This window comes from Penicillium hispanicum (assembly GCF_028827665.1).
Source record: "Penicillium hispanicum strain IBT 35686 chromosome Unknown utg000002l_segment0_segment0, whole genome shotgun sequence".
Lineage (NCBI taxonomy): Eukaryota > Fungi > Ascomycota > Eurotiomycetes > Eurotiales > Aspergillaceae > Penicillium > Penicillium hispanicum.
In genome coordinates, this window is record NW_026623194.1 from 1,856,135 (window position 1) to 1,877,387 (window position 21,253).

The following is a 21,253-nucleotide window of genomic DNA, read 5'->3' on the forward strand; positions in this document are numbered from 1 at the left end:
CGTCAGCCGAAATGGTTCAAGAGGATTCGTCATGAAAATATGGTAGGAAAGATGCAGAGAGAAGTTGTCAGGGGCTCAAGATCTGAAATGTATTGTTATCACGTGACCTGTACTGTAGACACGCTGTCAACGTGGAAAATCAGGTGATTTTAGCCCTTTCAGTACCACCAGGCCAAAAAGTGCGAACGCACAGGTTTACCACTGTACACTGTATTTTCTGACCAACACACGCCAGCTGGCCAAGCGGCCCGTCATCTCCAAGTTGGCATTGAGAAGAGAGCATATGGGTGACCAGTGGAGTATATCTGTATTTGATTTCTTTTATTCAAGAGATGTGCTTTGGGATTGTTTATGTGCTACAGTATCAAACGCCAGCCCTCGTATCAAAGTAGGCCGGAATTCCGTGCCCCAATCAACAAAATAGGCCTCCGCCCAAGGTGAATTGAGGCTCTGGAGTCCTGCTTCCAAAGTACCCGGGAAACTCAAACCTACTCCAATCCTTCTTGCGTATCCATTCATCATCCGGCCCGTTGCTCAACGTAATCTCGGAACGCCCATTGGAGGTTGGAGTTGATGTACGGTTGAACTCCGCTTCGGCTGCTGTTTGAATCACTCGTATTAATGAATCATCATTGATCTGTCTTCGAGGACACCAAAGACCTCCACAGAGCCGCACTCGTGGGTAGCGTTTTCGGCGTGTCATGACAGTCCTGGTTTTGCGCGCAGAGACTACCCGATCAACGAAACGCTCATAGATGGGCCTATTCAAGACATGTTAGCTCCACTCCTCGACTAGAAGATTCAATGGTTGATGAGGGAAGAGACACACTTGGCGTTTCTGAAGTAATTAACTCGCGCATAGGCTTGGCGAACGAGCTGATGATCTGAGCCATATCTACGCTCAAGTTCTCGTGCTGCCTCGATCCCAAATTGAGCAGCCTCTAAATTACGACCCCGTTCACCCATGATCCAGGATAGCGTCTCCATGTTTGCAACAGTTGCAGGGTGCTGGGATCCGAGAAGTTTCTTGTTTTTCTCCATGATCTCAGCACAGAGGGCCTCTGCTTGTTTCCAATGCCCTTGGAGGGTGTAAAGCGTTGAGAGGGAGGAGGCGCTCGCAAGCGTATCCTGATTATCAGGTCCGCAGGCCTTCAGTGTGAGCGAGTGGAGCTGCTGGGCGAGTTGTGCCGCATTGATTAGCCGACCTTGCTGCATGTAGACAAACGTCATGCATGAAATAGCGGCTCGAGTTTGGCGGTCTATCAGTCCTCGATGTTTCATCAGGCCTTTGATTCCTGAAATCAGTAACCACTCAGCCACTTTGTCATGGGCCAAGCGATAATGCACTAAACCGAGAGCCACCAATGTCAGGGCAATCTCGTCATGGTCCGGACCCAAGACTTGGAGTTTCGTTTGAAGCACCTGTGTATGCAGCTCTCGAGCCTCTTCAAAGCGACTTTGACACTCATAGATAATTCCTAGTAGCCCGAGGGCATGCAAGGTTTGCCAGCCTGCAGGCCCAACTTCTTCTTGCTTGTACTTTATTACCCGCCGGATCATTGTTTGCGCTTCTCTATACCTTGCGTCGTTCATGAGGAAGGCCGTCGATTTATACTGCAACTCAATCCTGGGCTCTGTAGGTGTGCTTTCAGAGGTCGTATCAAGGTGATGAAGAATGTGAGGTAGGTAGTCTCTCCATACGTCTCGGAACACGGGGTCGGGTGGTGGTATCGCTCGGCAGAGCACTTTTGATGTATGCTCTTCCCAGGCGTCCAGAAGCCCGTTCAACCTCAAAAGGTTTCGCATAGCCAAATGAACCAATCGGTGAAGAATGAGGTGTTGGCTGCCAGGTGTCAGTCGCACAAGACTGTAGGCTCGCAGAGACCCAATCGCCCGTTCTTGTTCAACCTTAGAAGGGCATGGTAACAGTGATAAAGGTATGTCGCGATAGCTCAAACATGCCATAAGTGATAAGTGCCACGATGCCAGCTGGTTGTGCTTTTGAATTTGCTCGAACGAGGTAAGCCAGGTGGTAGCGACCGGATTTCTGATGCTTTTGTATCGTCCTTTATCTTCAAAGTCCTCACTGAGAAGATCGATGGCGTCTTGCTCTTGTCCATCTAGGAGGGCTATATAATCTTGAACGCGGGTCATATTCTGATTGATGAAGGCTGCTGCTTGTGCAATAGCAAGTGGCAGGTATGTCAGTCGCTCGAGGAGTTTCCGCGACATTTCCTGGTCGTGCAGGAGTTCTTTGTTAGTTAGAAGATTCTGCAGCATTTGCATGCCTCCTTGATGATCCATCTCCGAGAGATGGAATATTCTCTGGGCCGCGAGGCCTTGTGCCAGTTTGATGCTTCGGGTTGTAAACAGAATGCGGCCGGTAGGACTGTGTGGCAGTGAATCTTTGAAACTTGATCCGGGCGATGACCCCGAAGAACTTTCCCACATCTCAATATCATCTGCATTGTCGAAAATGAGAAGCCAGCGACCGGTGCCCCTTTGACTGAGACGATCCCGAATAGCACTGTTGATTTCCTCCTGTTCCTTGTTGGCTATCACAATGCCCAGGTGGTCTGCCATTTTCAGGTAGGCCTGTTGAATGCTATCAGAGCTCATTGCTGGAACCCAGAAAACTGAACAGTCGGGATGATCTTCTTGGGCTTGATATGCCATTTCAAGTGCAATTTGGGTCTTCCCCACTCCCCCAAGACCGTAGACTGCGGCCTTGGACATCCCAGAGCTGGCAAAAAGTCCTTGCTTGATGGTTTCGAGGATCTCTCGGTCCACGTAGCTTGGATTGCGATCAAACGGAACCAGCCAGGAGGGAGATTTAGGTGTTAAGATCGGATTGCCTATCTTGCTGATGTCGGCCTCGATCTGAATTTGCATTTTTCGGATATTATATGCCTTTTCTTTCGGTCAATACGTAACTCTCGGCGAGGAAGAAAAGGGGGGCTTCTTTGACTCACCTGTACAACTCCTGAAAAGTTGACATTGGTTTTACCTACACATGAAGTGAGTAACAATCCAAACATGCGGCTTTGCGAGATTATATCTTTGTTGGATATCGAGGCGCACCTTTTTTCCTCGCGAGGTTGAGCATGCAATCCCGAACATGGGTCTTCTGAGTTGGATGATGAAGATAGTCTTGGGTCGCATTCTGAATTAGACTCTGTTTCTGATACTCGGTCATTTTCACCTCCTGGAGCCCTTCTTCTACGTTGAACCGGAAACATCGCTTTTGTTCGCATTCACGTCGCCATCGGGCCATGAAGCGTCTTTCGACGCCCGCCGGCTTCGTGGCCATCCGGACCAAGGTTTTCGATAGGAACTTGAAGATATTGTCGTCAACCGCCTGTTTTCCAGCATGTCCCGTGCCGATGGAAACTAGGCATTTCACCAGTTCTTGGAGATTCCGACTCGAGGGACACCAGATATCGCAGGCTTCTTCCTCCACTTCCTCGACTGGATTGTTCGCTCCAAAGGCACCGTCAACAAATTGTCGGTCCCCCAGATACACCGGATCAAAGTACCTGGTTGCTGCGGATGTTGCCAAGGCAGCTTCGCAGATTGTGGGAGAAGGTCCATTTTCGTCCAAGGCATCGTAGCTGCGCAGTCGCGTAACTTCCAACGTCTCTTTGGCAGTCGTGCACACAAAGACTTTGCAGTGACGAGGTTTTCCATCATTCAGTAATTCGTCGGGTGAGTGTCCAGCGCGAGTGATAACATGTTCAATTGCAGCCCTGAGCTTGTTGGAATCATATTGTGCCTTGACGTTTCCCGACCAGTCGACAAAGACCGTCCTGGATCGGTCGCTAAAAACCGACTCCATGAGCTCGCGATAGGATTCGATGCACTCATCAACGTCCATCTCGAGACGCCCAAGCATAATGGCAATGAGGCTATTTGGATCAATAGTCTTTTCAGAACGAAGGACAGAGATTCGACGTACCCGCCAGTGCTCGTTCCGCCAATCAAGTCAAATACATCGCATGGCTTAACATGCCCATTGTCTGAACGTTCCGAGTTGACCAGGTCCATAATGCATTTGAGAATGTAGAGACTCGATAGACCGCGGACTCCGCCGCCGTCGAGCGATAGAAGACATAGTCCCTGCCGCTCAACCGGACTAGGACCTATAGACTTCACGGCTGTTGACATAGTCCTAGGGTTATTGGAAACGGTACGATACAGTATACTCGGGCAAAGGCATGGAAGACGTAAAAGAAATTGGATAAAGCCAATAGTCCATCCACGCGGGGGCTTAGCAGCCTCAAATATGCCAGCACTGCCCCGAGGACGTAGCCGCCCACGCTGCGTTGTGCTGTTCAGGGCGCGTAGACGCCTGCCAAAAACCAATCGAACCCATGCATTTCGTGCTAGGCGCATCTCCTGCATTCTAAAAAGTCGTTGCCTGTGTTGTTTTCGGAAACACACTAGTCCTACAAATAGTTGCCTATACAGCATGGCTACGATCTTCTTGATAGTCCCCCAAGGAACCCTTGCTCTGTCGTACTGCGCAAAATCGAATATGCCGACCGAAGAACCAGACTGCGACAGCGTCAGGCGCAGAACAGTATATGTACTCAGAATCAGACCGGCTCCCCGGGATTGTTGGAAATTTGGAATGATGCTTAGAAAAACGGCAATCGCAATGACAGAGCATTCAGCCCTATTAGAACAGAATTTGGAATTCAATCAAAGGGAAGCAAGATTCATATCACTAAGGGAGAAAAATGAAGATTGTCCAGAAGCATCCCGAGGATACAACGCAGTGCAGCCAAGCATCAAACGCCATGAAGAAATGGAGGTATCGTCGTTCTCATCGGTAATAGAGTTTAGCACATCTCGCAGCACTCGATACACTCAGCGCAGCACTCGCAACCCTCCTCGCAGACGAAGCAGCAGCAAAGAGTGGCCATGCTAAGAGACAATATCTGTATTAGAATGCGTACGCATTTATTATGGATGGAGACAGACTCACCATGCACCAAGGCAGCCCTGACCGCTGCCACCGCTGTTGTTCTTCGACTGTGGCTCTTGTACCATCTAAGAGTTTATTAGCATCTGTAATTAGCAAGCCAGAACACTGCACCAGTATTATAAGGTAAAGGAAAGCAGGGCATGCTTACTTGCGGCTGAGGCCCATATGGTCCTTGTGGGTAGGGTTGCTGATATTGCTGCTGGTAGGGAGCCTGGCCGTATGGCTGCTGGTAGGGAGCCTGACCGTACGGCTGCTGCGGGTAGCCACCATATCTGTAGACATGTCGTGTTAGAGATTTCTTCACAAAAGCCAGTAAACCGTGTCGTTCAGACGAGGCTTGACTCGTGGATTGCTGGGGCAATCGCGCAAGCGAATTCGATAAACTTACGCCTGCTGAGGAGGGTGAGGTTCGTTGTAATAACCCTGAGAAGCCATCACGACACTCAAGACCCTAGAGGATTGGAAACACAAATCAGCGTGAACACAACCAACACAGCCCATAGTCCATCTCAATATTGTTAAGCAGGCGTCATGATAGGGGTGCGCCACGGCGACAAACTAAGCCAGCGAGAAGGAAACGAGGCACATACCTGGTCGGTCGGGAACGAAGATCGGTGGAGGAAAATGTGAGAGGCGCACAGTAGAGGGTAAGCGAGTGAAGCGACCGCGAAGCTTAAGGGCAAAGCGGACAGGGGGTCGAAAGGAGGGAGGGAGAGATGGAGATGGAGATGAGGAGAGAAAAAGAGGAGAGAGAGTTTACCGACGGGGCCGATGGAATTGTGACTTTCAGGGTGACTCCGGCCCCGGCTGGACTTGGCACGCAGGGCTGAAGCGATGTGCGTTGCTTACTTGGTCGCTCTGGTGGATTCGGGCCTGCTTGCGATATATGTACATGGGACTCCGTATGTGGAGGTTTATAAATTCCATCTCGAACCCGATCCGCAATGATGGGGCCTGTATGTTGCATAGAGAGCAGTCGCTAAGTATAGAAATAGTCTCTGTTCGTCCTGAGAAATCCCATACGGGATGGTATGGGGAGCGTATTGGGCGTAAACTGGGGACGGAGACTCGCGTGTTTTGCGTAATCTCATACGTCCTCGCCATCAGCCACACTTCCCTCCTGCATCTCCCCCAGCCCTACCACTGTTTCCCCCAACATCCCAACTTTGGAACCTCACATTGGAAGAATGGACAACTTCTACACCCAGCCATCGTCTCCGCCCGCCAGCCACACTACCTCCACCCACAATCTCATGATTGGCGGCGAGGCCAGCCACCGTGTCACTCGTCTCTCCACTCCCACGCGCTTCCAACCATTCACATTCGGCCCGCTCGGACGAACCGCGTCCACCGGATCGGCCAGATGGCCTTCACCGCCTGTATTGGCTGATGCCTGCCCTCGGCGAAGGCTTGTGCAGCTGATGGAACATGGCATGGTATCCTGTGAAGCGATGGAGACGCGGCGGCAGTGCCGGTACTGCCACACTGCAATATGTACTTCTACGTTTCGTCTCGGTTGAGAGGACATTTCAGGATACAGCAACATACACTCACATCGCTACGCAGGCTACGACGCTGTGCCACGTCTCACCATTCGTTGATTCTCTGCATTAGTGCGGGTTTCTCGTTGTCTCATGTTAGTATGTACGGGCCGTGCGGGCCATGCCCGCTGGGCCTCAACGCTGGCATATTGTGAAAAGAATGCTGGAAATATTTGACCAGAGCTGAAGTATGCACACCCAGCAAGACCGTCCAGGAAACGGAAAAAAAAAGACGTCGAACCAGCCGCCACCCCTTCTCAAGATCCCAATATAAACACCATATACCAGTATGGCCGATAAATTACACTCTCCCAACAGATTACTGCGTGAGATTCGAACAGTATAAAAATGGGCATTCCTGCAAAATCAAGGACACGCCATATGGTCAAGAAGAGAATTGGACAGGACTACGATCGCTCACATGACATATGACTCAAGCTCGGGCGGCATCGGGGGCTGCGAGTCGAGGTAGAAGGGGGCATCCAGCGTCGGATCGAGATCGAACGACGGCGTCATGAGGAACGGTTCAAATCCGTGCAACAAGGTCGACTTCATGCCCAACGGCATGTCCGTCTCGCCGGCCGAATTTGAGTCCTTGGTCAAAGTCTCCGCTTCGACCTCGGTTTCCAACGAGGACCCGCTCAACTGGCTGTCCTCCTCGGCGTCGACTATGTCAGAGTTGAAGCTATTCTCAGCATTCTCGCCTGCTCGTTCCACGGTCGATTTCATCCAGTGCTTCAGCACTTCCATCGGCGGGTGGTTACCACCGCCCTTACCGCCGCGCTTCTCACTGTCCTTGCCACGCCCACCCCGGCCTCGTTGGCACGGGTTAAAGTGCGTGCGGCGCAGGTGTGCGGCTGCGTTGTAGTTGGCGCCATACTTTTTGCCATTACGGCAGGCTTTGCAGTTCGCCAAGAAAGTCTTGTCGGGCGAGATATCCACGCACACCCACACCTTACGGACTTTTGCGTGCACCCGGTCGATGTGCCGACGCAGCTCGTGCTCCCCGTGGAAGCCCTCGGGTTGATCACTGCACAGATGACAATACGTCTTCTGCCGTGGGGGCCGCTGCACCGAAGCTTTGGGGATGGCGGCCACTTCCTTCGTGGTGCCATCTGCCGACGAGATGCGGACCATCTTATGCGGGTCATTTGTGTCGGGCTGCGACACAACACTCTCATTCGATTCTCGCTTTGGTGCGATGGGGCGAGCAGCCTGGGCAATTTGTTCTTGTGTCCGTCGAACGGCGCGAGATGGTTGGGTTGTTCCCGCGATGCTGCTTTCGAACTCCGATGAATTCGCATCCAGGCTATCGGTCGAAGGGAAACCGGACAGCACCGGAGGCCGGAAAGAGGTGGTCGATGGGGCAGAGGTGGAGAATTGTGCAGGGTAGGTGAAGGGGAAAGACGTGGTCGAATCTAGGTCAGGATAGAGGGAAGAATGGAAGGACTCATTATAGGAGAAACCAGCCGAGGATGTGGGCACCCACTCTGGGGGGATAGAGTATGTTGGATCCAGATCCGCGCGGGGTCCGGTCGAGTCAAACCGAAACATGTCGAAGCCGCCGATGATGGTGTCTGTGGTTCCGCTGCGGCTCATCTCAGCGGCGGTTGGAGGTTGGTCGACTAAGGAAGGAGATATCTGTCCGGGGTGGTGTGGTAGAGAAGCCGGTCCTGTCGATCCCTGTGTCGCAAGTCCAAGCGACAAGGCGGAGGTGGTGATGGGGGCGCCATATGGTTGGCTGCTGTCGGGATCATCCAAATGCTTCGCATAGTCGGATGGCGAGTACTCGTCGACGTGGTCAAGGCGGTGCTCTGTCCGTGTTGGTCCGAAGGATTGGCGCTTGCTCATGGCCATCCCGGCGGGCGGGTGCCAGTGGGAGACCGGGATTTGCTGGCTCTGGGAGCGGGCCATAGCCGTGTGCCGGTAGGAGCCTCCCGACATCGACGATGCACCCCTTCGGGGCATCTCCTGGGAGGACCTCTGCGAGCGGGCGCGTCTCAACTCAACGCTGGCCGGGAGATCCGGGGTCTGCCAATTGTCAATCCAAAGTTGGCGCCAGGGAGGGGGGAAGGAAAGAGACGTGGAGGATGGGTCAGACGAAGGAGGGAGGTCGGGAGGCAAGAGACCAAGGTCACACATACGGTGGCTCGTCGTTTCGCCTGAGGAAGACCAGAACCAGAACCAGAACCAGAGGAAGCTGAAGCGGGGAGCGTCCGTGGAGTCGCATCCTGTCGAGTCCGTTTCCCCGGATTGCCAGCAGGCGCCGCGTCGTCATCGGCTCTTTCGACAGGCGTGAGGAACTGACTGATCCGTTGACTCCAGAGCTGATTCCGTTCGACTTCTGAGAGGTGGGAATGTTGAACCAAAAATACATCGCGATACCCGGAGATGGCCCTCGTGAACAGTTCATCGTCGGCCTGGTTGAGCGTCATGCTGGAGAGCAGGGGACCTTGCAAAGAAGATGGCCAGGCGCGGATGAACTGTGTATCAGTATTCAAAACGGAGTTGTTTTCCTTTGGAACGAGAGAATAAGAGGTGATTTCTGTCAAAATTGTCAGCTTTCCAACTGCGCGAGGCAGTGGGGGTGGAGGGCGAACGGTTCCCAACAGCAGATCTTATCGAGGCGATCACGACGTCGGATCTGCGGGCTGCGATAAGGTGGAGAGTTGAAGAGGACAATGGAGCAAGCGGGATGGTCTCTGGGGGAGATGAGTATTAAGAAGGGATGTCAAGCCCGGGACCGCAGCAATGAATAGAGAGCACATATATACGTCGCCGGGGGGTTGGGCAGCGAGGCGAAGAGAGATGGGAAAGGAGTGTGAGCGCGAGCGCGAGCGAACAAAAGTCCCGACATGAAAGGTGGGAAGAGGGAGAGCATTCGATCCACGGTGGGAATCACCATGGAGGATCCGAGCCTCTATGCGGTTTAGCACCGCCGCTATGGCTATACAGGTACGGAGACCACGTCCCTACGCGACTCCGGCATGGGAATGGGAACCTCGAGTCCATGCTCTCCACGCCCAAGCGGTTCCAGACCTGGCCGTCTTCATCAATCACAACTCTGAAGCGGCGCTCCTCGAGCCGCAGGTGACACGCACCATGCCGACTATTTCCCTGATTCTCGGACAAAGTGGTTGGCCCAGGACGATGCAGAACGGGCGGTGACGGTGATGGCACGTCCAGTCAGCCAAAGTGAGGCAGCGAACCGGATCGCCCCGAGTTGCTCCCGACACGAGAGATCGCAAGCCCGATGTATAGGAGCGCCCCTTAGTCAGGATTCTAGGGGGCATCTCGCGGCACACTCTGAGCCAGTCCGTACGCCGTCTTGGAGGGGAGTCCCAGAATACGTCTCTCGGTCCAGAGCCCGGAGTCTTCCCATGCCAGCCTTCGTCTCGTGCGCCTATAGCGGGTGCCCGAGAATGGGCGAGTGCGAGAGTCCGGTGGTTGCTCGAATGGGTGGTGGAGCGCTGCCTCGGCGCTCCATTCGGCGCTCGAACTAAGGGATCCGGGCGCCTCGAGGAGTGCCACGTCGTGCGCACCTGCAGCCGAAAAACCAGTCGCGCCCTGCACGTCACGCCGTGCCCTGTGCCCAATTGCCCGGGCGATGGCAAGAATAGAGGAAATCATCGATGGCACGCGTGGACCGTAGATTGTATGTAGATGACGTTCCGAGATCTCGAGTGATTGTGTGTTGATTTGTTTGGCGGAGGGCTAACTATATATCCAGGGGCCCGTTTGGCTGGATAGGACTAAGAGACACCGCAACATTGACGAACCTGTAAGAAACCACATCGCAATGACTTTCCAATGGCACCATCAATCACATTGATATTAGGGGATGCGATCTTGTGTGCATGGGAGCGCTGCACATTGTGCCACACCCAGCACAGTCGTTGCACCAGTGGATATACATACATAGATCGCGTTCCAACGGGCTGGAGATGCAAATCATATCATGACACTGGCATGGGCTTACAGGTCAATTTTTGCTCTCACATGGTTCCTCACCGGAAGGCTTCACTGTTCCTTTTCCTCTATTTTGGGTTCAGGCCGAATACCCCTATAGCCTAACAGCCTTGGCCATCAAGGCGATCGCCACGATACTCTGCATCCATCAAAGTTGTCCGTAATCAACTTTTGCAGAGGGGATAAGTCATGTGTGCCTTTAATCATCAAATGGCATTCTTTTGCTTTTTGCTCCTTTCTATCCTATTTTCTGCAGCACAAAACGCGGTTGCCGCCGTGTTTCAACACGCCCGGTCCAGCCGGCCTCCATAGGCGGTTAACAATTCACCAAGTCCCGCCGCGACGATCCTGCGGTTTTGAGCCCAGCACTAGCGGCCCCGTCGATCCCCCAATAGTACGGCTAATGGGCCCCCATCTATGACGAGTCAATCATTCGCTTAGCAACTCTCGTACCGTTATGTGTCGATTAGAATTTCGATGTGTCATGGTCCCTGGGACTGCTTCATTCCCGAGGAGGTTGACGGCCTTGAAGCGGCCTACGGTTTCAAGATCTGCATGCATGCGACACGAGTGCAGTTGGACTGGTTGGACCTCCCGTGGACGGATTGACACGGGCGAGGTTTTGTCACTCGACTGCACCTCCTCGCGACCTATCTATTTTCTGCCCAAGTGCTTGTTTATGGGCGGTTCAATTGGCTCAGTTTCTGGTCACGGGAAGGCCCCCCGGGTGAATTCTTGTTGCGTTTCTGTGATAGCGACATGATGTCTGAGTCGCCCAACCTTGGACTCAGGTCTAGCTTCAGAATCCACACTTAGGACCATTCGACATCATCGTGTGCATCTCAGTCGGGAAGAGGAGAACAATGGCATGGTGGCAGATTCACGGCTGAAAGTAGCTCGCGACAGCCAATAACACCCAGGCCTATGGCTGCTCATTCCGACTCGCCAGGTACTCAGCCTCTTAATATTTCGCGTTATACGGCACTCGGCGCTCCGAATGGTTTACAAGCCGGGGGAAATGGGACCTGTATGATCCAAATCCACACAAGAGAGAGCCTCTTTGGGTTCGAAGATACCAGCAAGAAACATTTCTTGTTTTCTGCATTCAGCAACCCCGTCTCATCATCGCGGCGCAGGTGGCGCACCACGAGTCTATCCTTCACATCGTCTCCCTGTGGATATAGGCGCACCGGAATACTTGAGATTGGCCGTGCTTCGCCTCAGAAACACGTCGTGATGGAGCTACCCCCGGATTCAAGATGGCAGGCCGATTTCCAACTGGGAGGATGAGACCTGGTCATGGGGGGGGGGGGGGGGATATCCTGCTCAACCTGATCGCGTGGCCTCTACTGCGCAGTAGCCCGGCTATCCGGCAGCAGCTTGCTCGTGCGACTGGACGTGCGGGCCGCCATTGTGTGGATCTATTATATCGCGTTTGACCGCTAGTCTTTCGATCGTGTTCACGGCGATGATTGCCAATGGCGAGCATGCCATCGAACGGATATCGGAAAAGACCAGCCCGTCTCACAACCCCACAGTATCATGAGGCACGATTGACACTATATAGGTACACTGTATATGGGTGTATATGTGTTAGGATCTCTTGGCCGGTAGGCTCAGCCTCCGTTGGGCGAGTCTGGCTGCTGTCAATGCTGTGGTGGCTTGAGACACTGCCCCGGTACCATCCATTGGGCTGTGTCGGGCAGCGAATTAACTAACAAGATATTAGCAGGATCTACACCGCTGTACAATGAGGAATAAAAAAGTAGAAACTGTCCAGGGACAAGATCGATGGCTGACGGCCGGCTCCAAGAGGCAACCGCTTCACCCAGCAGTTCTTTGGCCTCGGGTGGGCAGTCCGCGGACGTTGAAAAACAGGCAGCAAATCCTGATCTACAACCTGCGCCGAACAGTCTCCATCTTCCCGTTCTCAACCATGGGAACCATATCAAAGAAATGGAATCGGAAGCTTCCAGCAGGGAACCAAACGGGTCCCAGCAGGGTCTGACGTCAAGTTGCCACGCCGGCAATGCTGGTTAAACCGTGGAGACACAGCGAAAGGCGTGAGAGATGTGGAGCAAGTATAAAACAGCGACGCAGCGCAAAGTCGGTTGACGGCAGGTTCCAAGTGTAGATATAGTTCTCTCACGTAGTTCTGCCGTTGATATCGAGGGCCCCACGTGATTCCCCAGCCACGTCATACAGTAGGAGACAAACGTTTCAGGGTGCGCGAGCTAAAACGCTTGGTGTTCTCCGCCCTCGAGGAAGTTGATCTTCCCCTATTCAATTCTCCCATCAACCTTTGAGTCTTGAGTCTTTTGGCTCTCTCTGCACTCATCATGTCCGACTCAACCCTCTATCTCTACACCTCCCTCACGGCTGGTTCCTCCCACATCGTCACCGCGACCGCTCGCGTGGAGACCATCCTCAAGGCCAACAAGCTTCCCTTCCGTGCCATTGATGTCGCCACGGACGAGGCTGCTCGCAAACTCTGGGGCCGCCGCTCCAAGGGCAAGAAGTTGCCGGGCCTGGTGAAGTATGGTGACATCGTCGGAGTATGTCAGCCTCGACCCCTCGCAGATTTTCTCTGCGCACCGCTGACCCCACTTACCTGCAGGACCTAGAACAGATTGAGGAATGGAATGAATTTGGCGAGCTGCGCATGGTCGTGAACAGTGTGCAGGACCTGGATGGCATGCCGGCCACCAGCCACCCGCTTTCCGCGACCGAATCCCAGCGCGCATCCACGCCGAAAGAACCTGAGCCTGCCCCTCCTAAGCCCTCCACGATCAAGATCCAAAGCCCGCCCTCCAAGTCCGACGAAAAGAAGGATGACAAGGCCATACTGGCGCTACGCCAGGCTAGTGCAGAGGCCGCCTCCAAGGCGAAGAACAAGCCCGACGAGAAGCAGCCGAAGCCCAAAGAAGAGCCTAAAGAGAAGCCCAACAAGGACCAAGCCGCATCCCAGTCGACAGAGGTAGACCCCGTCCCTGCTGCCCGAACACATCGTGGCTCGGTCGCGCCCGAGTTGCCCGATACTGCGCCGGAATCGCCCAAGGGCGCGAAACGCCCCCCGCTGGTGCCCGAGGTTGCGGCAGTATCGTCGGCCAACTTCCACGCCGACAATGCGGAGGCATTGGGTCTGGTCGAACATCATCGGGGGTCGATCATCTCGACCACCGACAAGGCCGAACAGGACAAAGTGGTGCACGAGATCCGGCAGTCCATCTCCGCTGAGGAGCCTTCTGGGTCTCTGGAGGCTCTCCGCCAGGAGGCTGCGCAGAAGGGACCCTCCGAGACCATCGAGGAGGAAGAGCCCAGCCCGAGTGCGGGCGCCGCTGTGACGACCGAGACCGAGCCCGAGACCAAGGATGTCCCGACGGACGCCACAGGCAAGGAAGAGAAGCCCGAGGTGGAAGCCACCTCGGCGCAAGACCCCAAGTCTGCGGAGGAGGCGACGACTTCTGTGAAGGACTGAGGGGCTCACGCGAGTTACGACCTTGATGAATCTGTACATGAGGAATGCATCCCCTTTCGATCTTTGATCTATTGCTTTATTTTAATAACTTGTCAGTAGCAGTATGATACCAGTATGCCAAACCATAGCCATAGCCATCGTCAGACCAATTATCCGCAGTGTCGATCCTTCGTGGAGACCAAATCCCGGGTTGAATGTCATTCATAGCTCGTCATTACAAATCCATACATCTACCCTAGATGATTATAAGGAAACCATAGATCAAGATAGAAATGCCCACATGAACCCGGCCATGAATCTGTCCAATGGAACCTGCAAAGTGACATCCAAAGCATGAAGAAGAGAAGAAGGAATTAAAACGCCAAAACCCCGTTTTGTGAATTGCGTCCCAGACCCAACATGATATGGTCACATCATCAAGAGCGACCTCGTCGCGACTGAACCGCCTCGCGCAGCTTCGCGATGACGTCGGCCGGGTCTGCAGCGCCAAAGATCGCCGAGCCGGCAACGATCACATTGGCGCCCGCGTCCGCGGCCTGGTCGATCGTGCCTAGGCCCAGGCCGCCGTCGACTTCGATGTTGAGGTCTGGGTAGCGCTCGCGCAGTGCCTGCACTTTGGGCAGCTCCGAGGCCATGAATTTCTGTCCGCCGAATCCGGGGTGTACGGTCATGACGAGGACCATCTGCCGAGCGATCCGATGTTAGCAGGGTATCTCCGGGGAGAGAAGAAAAAACGAGCGAATCGTGAACCACGCGAAAATTGACCGCAATGACAAGATCCCAGGCTTAGGAGAGAGAATGCCTTGTAGAAACCAAATGCAAAATGCAGTCCAAGGGCGACACTCACATCTGGTCGCTCAGCCAGCTCCGGGCTGTCCAGAATGTCCCACAACACGTCGACCGGGGTGTCCGGCTTGATCGCAACACCGGCCTGCATGCCCTCCTCGTGGATGTACTTGATCAATTCGCGCGGGCTGGTTCGGCGGGTCGTGTCCTTGTCGGTGGGATCGGTCGCGGCGACGGAGGAGACGGCCGCCTCGTAGTGGAAGCAGTACAGATCGCAGCCGGCCTTTTGGAATTCCTTGACCCATTTGTGCGGCTGAATGAGTCAATCGCGAGTCAGCGCAGGTTCGCATGAATGTCGCCATGTCGACAAGACGAAAAGCTCACCTCCATGATCATCATGTGGCAGTCAAAAGTGCCCCGCGAACAGGGCTCGAGTGGCCGATCGACGCAGCCACGAATCTGGGAGACGACCGGGCATCCGATGGTCATGTTGGGAACGAAGTGGCCGTCCATGATGTCGACATGGAGCCAGTCGGCGCCCTCCTCCATCTTCCGGGAGCAGTCATGGCCCAGGTTGGCGAAGTTGGCGCTGAGGATGGAGGGGGCGATAATGGCAGGCGGCGTCATGATGATCGCGTGGGGGTGGGATGGAAAGCAAGGCAAGGAATTGGGGGAGAGAAAAGGATGATGAAGAGGGATTGCGGAAGGTTGGGGGAGGGATAAATGAAGCTTGGTGCTGCTATCGTGTTTACATCAGGCCGAGTGGCAACCCAAGGTGGATATGCCGGCTTCTTTCTTCGCTCACCGTCAGATATATCCTTCCCGTCGCTTCTTTTCTTTGCTTCTTTTCTTCTTTTCGCCTCACTTGCACGGAACTATCTGGTTGCAACTCTCACTCACCACTCCATCTACTGCTGCACTTGCATTCCAACAGAGAAAAAGAACATGATGCAAACGCGTTGATAAGGGCTCGTCGCCTCACGTGGGGGAAGCTTCAGATCATCCTTGCAATCATCTGCACCCTCCAACCTGGGTAGTCACGACGGCCCCACGGTGTCAACATGTCCGGCTCCATTATTCGCCCATCTCGTGGGGTGGAGTCGAATGGAGTTGAAAAGGACGTCTCTGACAAATCAACGAGGGCCCTGAATGGATTGCCCGTTTGGGCGATTCCGGAATCGCCAGGAAACCCGCCCAAGTGACTATTCTATAGTTACACGCTCGACTGATCATCGTCATCATCTCAGAAGAGAAAAACCTTGCAGGTCGGCTGACCTGAAGCCGATCTGCCGGGACGTCTGCGCTCAACCTTGAAAGCTTCTGCTCATTGGAGGAATCGCCTGGAAAACGCGTCGAAGCTCGGCAAGATGCACTCGACCGGCCAATCGCTGCGGCTTTGACATCCCAACCCCTGGGCGCTCCCTGGTGTCGCCGCAATGCTCGGAATTGGCCGTCTATCGACTCCGGGTCTCGATCAATCTCTTGACAAAGTCGTAACAAGGTCACCGCTATTCGCTGGTCTAGTCGCCCGAAGTATACTACAGCGCATTCAAACGCAGCCCGCTCTTCCGTCGTTAAAGCCTCAGCACGGACTGGCCTCATAGGCCGCAAGAGCTTCTCCTGAATGCTTCAATAGCCGTCAGGATAACCGCTCTTCGACTCCCCCAAACCGTGGCACGCGGGCCCTAGGATGCAGAGCGGGGCCGCCCGTGGGAGTCTGTCAGTGCTCGGCCTACTGTGTTCCGGCCCCAATGCCTGGCCAATTTTCCGATTCTTGTAGCCAAAGTGACGCTCCCCAGGCTCTCGATGACTCTTGCTTTGACGGGGAAGCAGCAATTCTCCCTCACTCCCCTCTGATCTCTCCTAGCTCATCACTATCTTATCCTTCCATATCCCAACGAGCTCATCGGGTCCATCAAGATGCCGCTAATGGAGGGGCAAAAGCCACAGCGGGGCTCGCAAGAATGACTTATCTACTCACATATGTACTTGCGCGTGGGGAGACACGATGCTTCCCCAAAGACCACAACGACATGCACATTTGAAAGCACAGAAGTGATTGACTGAATTGGATCGACTACAGACTCTCTTTCCGCACTGGGCCTCGTGCAGGTCGAGAAGCTAAATGGGATCTTTTCCATCCCTTTGATCGTCAATGTCCGCATTCTAGAAAGATACCCTCTGATCGCCTAGCTTGTGCTGATAAGGCCCAAGTCCACCGAGTCCAGGTCTTGTCAGATGCAGGTGGTTTTCATCAACGCCCTTGCCGCCGAAGATCCTGCCATGATCAACGTGAAAAGTCTGGACCCTCGTGGGAGATAGGGGCTTGACCCGCCCGAGTTGCAGTACCGACGAAGGGTTCTTCAATAATATTAGATGCATGGCTCAGGCTTCTGTCGGCTATTCGGTCGAACTGCTAATCACATCCCCCATGCTCAATACGGACCCAAGAGCAGAGTAGAACGCCCTGGTAATATGCACCTGCTCTCTGGAAGACAAAGTCACTTCTATTGAGACGGGTGCGATTCCTATACGTGTCTTGATCGAAAACCTCATGTTATCCTTGACGCCAGGGTTTTCCTAGTTAATATTCTTCCACCGATATCCCTTTTGGCGCTTTTTTCGAAGACTGAACTGTGTCTCGTTTGAGGTTACATATAGATATCGTGATCCTCATACTTCTTGTTCTCGCACCGGGAATGAGCCTTTTCCATCTAACTATTTCCCTTTGCTCCTATTTCACTCTTTGAGATCCGAAAGACTTTGCGAGACACCAGTAGATCTCGCTCAGTGCATCTGAAAGCTATCAATCTATTCCACTATGTTGCTAGTGAACTCGCGAGGCCAATGTGACGTGGAGGCTTGGACCCCGCGGGGTTTGGCTTCGACAGAATCGAGATCAACACTCCTCCAATGGGACTTTGCAATCCCCGCGCGGCCCAGTGAAAGCGTGAAATATGCACTATAAGATATCCTGGATCGAGACCTTCGTGCCTCGCTGGTCATCTCACGTGCGTTTCAACCTCCCTTGACCGCATCTGCGCCCTCAGGGACCATGTATGTCACTCTGTTCGCTCTAGCTCTGGCTGCCGGGATCTCCGCTCGGCCTGTGACCCGGGACGAAACAGGGACCTCGAGCAACCCTGACAGCTATCATGACAATGCGGGAGTCCTCGACTACGTCAATCCGTTCATCGGGACGTACGGGCCCACGCCGAACGACAATGGAGGGTGTGTTGTGAAATCTTTGGCTGGAATCCAACGCTGACAGTCCCTGCTCAACAGAATGATTCCTTCCGTGGCACCTCCCTTCGCCATGACGCGCTGGACACCGCAGACGCGCGAGAATTTCATCGCACAGGTCCCTTATAGCTACAGCGACCGGCTGCTGCATGGATTCCAGGCCACACATCAGCCGGCCATCTGGATGGGAGAGGCTGGGCAGGTGGTGCTGACCCCTGGAATGGGTAATGTGCAACCGCTGTTCCAGAACCGAGGACTTGCGTTTGAAAAGAGCGACGAGAACAGCACGCCTTACGTTTACGAAGTGCTTCTCGACGCGACGCAGCTTCCAGACCGTGACTGGAATGCTACCGCGGAAGCGGCCGGGGATGGACCGGACCCGGGAGGTGCTGGCACTGTGCCAGAAGCCGTGGAAGAAGGTGCCAATGGCCGAACGAGAAAGCGTCAGGTACAGCAGGGAGTGTCTGCGGGGACCACTTCCGACAGTAACGAGTATCGACAGTCTATACAGGTAGTTTTCTCGTCATTGCTGCAGCGCTGTGTTCGAAACAATGCTAATTCGATGACAGGTGGCTATGTCTGCAGATTCCCATGCTGGCCACCTTCGGCTCGACTTTCAGCAGCAAGGGAACATTGGCACCGACGAAGCAGCCGAGCCCTGGGTCTTCATCGAGGTCTCTCGGCGAAATTGGATTGGGGAGGTGCATATCGATACTGAGAAAAGGGAGGTCTACGGGTATAATACGGAGCGACAAGACTACTTGCTGGGGCCAGACCATGCATCCACATTCAAGGGTTATTTTGTATCTCGGTTTTCAGAAGCGTTCGTTACACACGGCGTCGCCAATGGAAATGAGACCGTGCAGGGCGAGACTCAGAGGCACGGGAACTTCACTGGAGCTTACGTGCAGTTTCAACCAACTGTTTCCAGGCTCGAGGTCCGCAAGGGTGTGTCTTATGTCAGTGTCGAGCAAGCACGTCGAAACTTGGATCTTAAAAATTCCCGATGCCTCGACATTTGAAGATACGGTTGGGAGAGTCAAAAGGTCATGGCTCGAAAAGTTGGACTGTGTGAAAATCGAGGGTTCCAACACGACCGATCAAGACCATGATCCTCGTACAATCTGGTATACCGGCTTTTTCCATGCATTGCAATACCCAAGTGATTTCTCCGAGCCACTTTCGAGTGATGACCAAAGTCTACGCACTTTCTATTCTGGATATACCGACAGCGTTCACAGCAGTAATGACTCGTACTACCAATCTTGGTCAATCTGGGATACGTACCGAGCGGAACACTCTATACTCACACTCTTTGCCCCGGAACGCGTCAACAGCATGATGAGAACGCTACTCCGTATATTTGACTGGACTGGACGGCTGCCCATGTGGGCCAACATGATCGAAACCAACATCATGATTGCCACCAATGCGGATGTTGTTCTTGCCAACGCTCTGGAGCGAGGATTCTGGGATTTTGATATCCACAAGACTTGGTCCGCTGTCCGAAAAGATGCCTTTGTGCCACCGGACCGGGACACAGAGCTACTCTACTATGACCGCGAACCAAACACCCCGTACGAGGTACGGGCTGGACTCGCTTCATACATACAGCGAGGCTGGGTGGCCAATGACGGCTGGTCCGAGTCGGCCAGCCGCACCTTGGACTACGCTTTTGACGACTACGCCTGCTCAATCGTCGGGATACACGCTGGGGCTGACCAAGAGACAATAACAGCACTTCGTGATCGAGCTGGTAACTATGCACACCTCTGGAACAATGCAACTCAGTTTATGCAGGCACGGAATGGAAATGGCACCTGGGTGAATAATACATGGGGCTGGACGGAAGGTGACCGTTGGGTTTACACGTTTGATGTCATGCATGATGTGGAGGGACTGGCTCAACTTTTCGGTGGCCGAGAGGCCATGCGGGACAAACTGGATGTGTATTTTCAAGGCGGGTATAATGACCACACCAATGAGCCTAGCCACCACACGCCTTATCTCTACTCGGTCCTTGGTTTCCCTGGACGGACCGCTGAGGTTATCCGAGAGATCGCTTGGGCGAATTATAACGCCACCAGTGGGGGACTGGGCGGCAATGAAGACCTGGGCCAGATGAGTGCATGGTATCTCTTTTCGGCGCTCGGTTTCTATCCAGTCAACCCGGCTAGCGATGAATACGTCGTGGGCACACCGTTCTTCGAGAAGGTATCCATTCAATTACCAGCTGGTGCGTCCACCGGGGGAGCGATAACAAATGAGCCCGAAAAGGTCTTACTCATCAGTGCGCCTGGAGCCCCCAGGAAGCCGTACATCAAAAGCCTGAAGATCGATGGCAGAGATGTTGCGTTCCCGATGCTCAAGCATGGAGATATTGTCCATGCAACGAGCATCGAATTTGAGATGAGCGAACACCCTACATCGTGGGGGACCAACCCGCTACGGAGTAGGTAGAACAGAAGTCTTTTCGGGCCCACTACTGGGCAAGTATCAAGACTATTATTGATAGGGGCCAAGCCGGAGTGTTTTTGAGCATCACGTATGATACCAAACTACGTCCAGGAGGAGGAGGAGAGAGGAGGAGAGAGGTGGTGGTGTGTGGGTGTGTGGTTTTGGAACTGTTATACCTGTCAGATCCACTACGCTTTGGTAATATATTGAGAGGCCCCAGCCTTCACAGACAGGATGTATATTCTTAGCAATGGCGCAAGTACCGTGATTCTTTACTATTTTAGCCTTTCATGCGTGCGAGATGAGGATAGGAAGATCGAATTACCGGCGCAAAGTCAGAAATGAAGATGCGGAGGTTACGACTCCACCTTTCGACATCCTCGCGGAATCCTTCTCTAGTCACCACGGTCCTTCTATGCTATACCAGCTGTGTCATCGCGAGCTCGATCGATCCTTTGCCAACCCCGGCCTTCGGCCGCAGCATTTGGGGTTCAGCAACGAGCTTACGAGGGGAAAAGCGCCGGTAGCTTGCCGAGCGGAAACTTCGACTCGAGCCGAGTGGGGAGTTTGGTAACTTTGTGGGGCAATGGCGCCACCAACTCTGCAATGGCGCCGCTTGATATTAATATTGTCCTCGGTGAGTTGATCGTCATTGCGGTGTCGACAAGAAGGGTTCGCGGAGGCCATCGATGATGCTGTCCCGAGAAGCCACCTGGAGCGTCGGCAAGCGCGGGCGAAGGTAAACCGGCCAATTTATAAAGAGACTCAATTGGCGCTGTGCAAGTCTCTCCC

The 21,253-nt window shown here is 53.8% G+C and overlaps 7 protein-coding genes across 7 annotated transcripts; 3 read left to right on the plus strand and 4 right to left on the minus strand.

Moving 5' to 3' along the window:
- Positions 1-412: 412 nt before the first annotated feature.
- On the minus strand, positions 413-5,422 carry N7459_002394 (Acyl transferase/acyl hydrolase/lysophospholipase; the record flags this gene model as incomplete). Its single annotated transcript, XM_056941579.1, has 10 exons — positions 413-761; positions 830-2,910; positions 2,973-3,007; positions 3,082-3,905; positions 3,956-4,154; positions 4,203-4,395; positions 4,450-4,675; positions 4,988-5,052; positions 5,136-5,259; positions 5,376-5,422. 10 exons carry the CDS (start codon positions 5,420-5,422, stop codon positions 413-415), a joined length of 4,143 nt encoding a protein of 1,380 aa, XP_056803434.1.
- Positions 5,423-6,945: 1,523 nt separating this feature from the next.
- Positions 6,946-8,963, minus strand: N7459_002395 (uncharacterized protein; the record flags this gene model as incomplete). Its single annotated transcript, XM_056941580.1, has 2 exons — positions 6,946-8,559; positions 8,673-8,963. 2 exons carry the CDS (start codon positions 8,961-8,963, stop codon positions 6,946-6,948), a joined length of 1,905 nt encoding a protein of 634 aa, XP_056803435.1.
- Positions 8,964-9,431: 468 nt separating this feature from the next.
- Positions 9,432-9,696, plus strand: N7459_002396 (uncharacterized protein; the record flags this gene model as incomplete). The annotated part of the gene is made up of 2 exons (XM_056941581.1): positions 9,432-9,455; positions 9,484-9,696. The coding sequence occupies 2 exons, from the start codon at positions 9,432-9,434 to the stop codon at positions 9,694-9,696; spliced, it is 237 nt and encodes a 78-aa protein (XP_056803436.1).
- Positions 9,697-9,810: 114 nt separating this feature from the next.
- Positions 9,811-10,158, minus strand: N7459_002397 (uncharacterized protein; the record flags this gene model as incomplete). The annotated part of the gene is made up of 1 exon (XM_056941582.1): positions 9,811-10,158. One exon carries the CDS (start codon positions 10,156-10,158, stop codon positions 9,811-9,813), a length of 348 nt encoding a protein of 115 aa, XP_056803437.1.
- A 2,678-nt stretch (positions 10,159-12,836) lies between these two features.
- On the plus strand, positions 12,837-13,975 carry N7459_002398 (uncharacterized protein; the record flags this gene model as incomplete). Its single annotated transcript, XM_056941583.1, has 2 exons — positions 12,837-13,052; positions 13,115-13,975. 2 exons carry the CDS (start codon positions 12,837-12,839, stop codon positions 13,973-13,975), a joined length of 1,077 nt encoding a protein of 358 aa, XP_056803438.1.
- A 416-nt stretch (positions 13,976-14,391) lies between these two features.
- N7459_002399 (ribulose-phosphate 3-epimerase RPE1) lies at positions 14,392-15,388 on the minus strand (the record flags this gene model as incomplete). Its single annotated transcript, XM_056941584.1, has 3 exons — positions 14,392-14,658; positions 14,823-15,074; positions 15,146-15,388. The coding sequence occupies 3 exons, from the start codon at positions 15,386-15,388 to the stop codon at positions 14,392-14,394; spliced, it is 762 nt and encodes a 253-aa protein (XP_056803439.1).
- A 2,428-nt stretch (positions 15,389-17,816) lies between these two features.
- On the plus strand, positions 17,817-20,464 carry N7459_002400 (GH92 family glycosyl hydrolase; the record flags this gene model as incomplete). The annotated part of the gene is given in 4 exon segments (XM_056941585.1): positions 17,817-17,992; positions 18,047-18,515; positions 18,574-18,952; positions 18,969-20,464. The coding sequence occupies 4 exon segments, from the start codon at positions 17,817-17,819 to the stop codon at positions 20,462-20,464; spliced, it is 2,520 nt and encodes an 839-aa protein (XP_056803440.1).
- Positions 20,465-21,253: the final 789 nt, after the last annotated feature.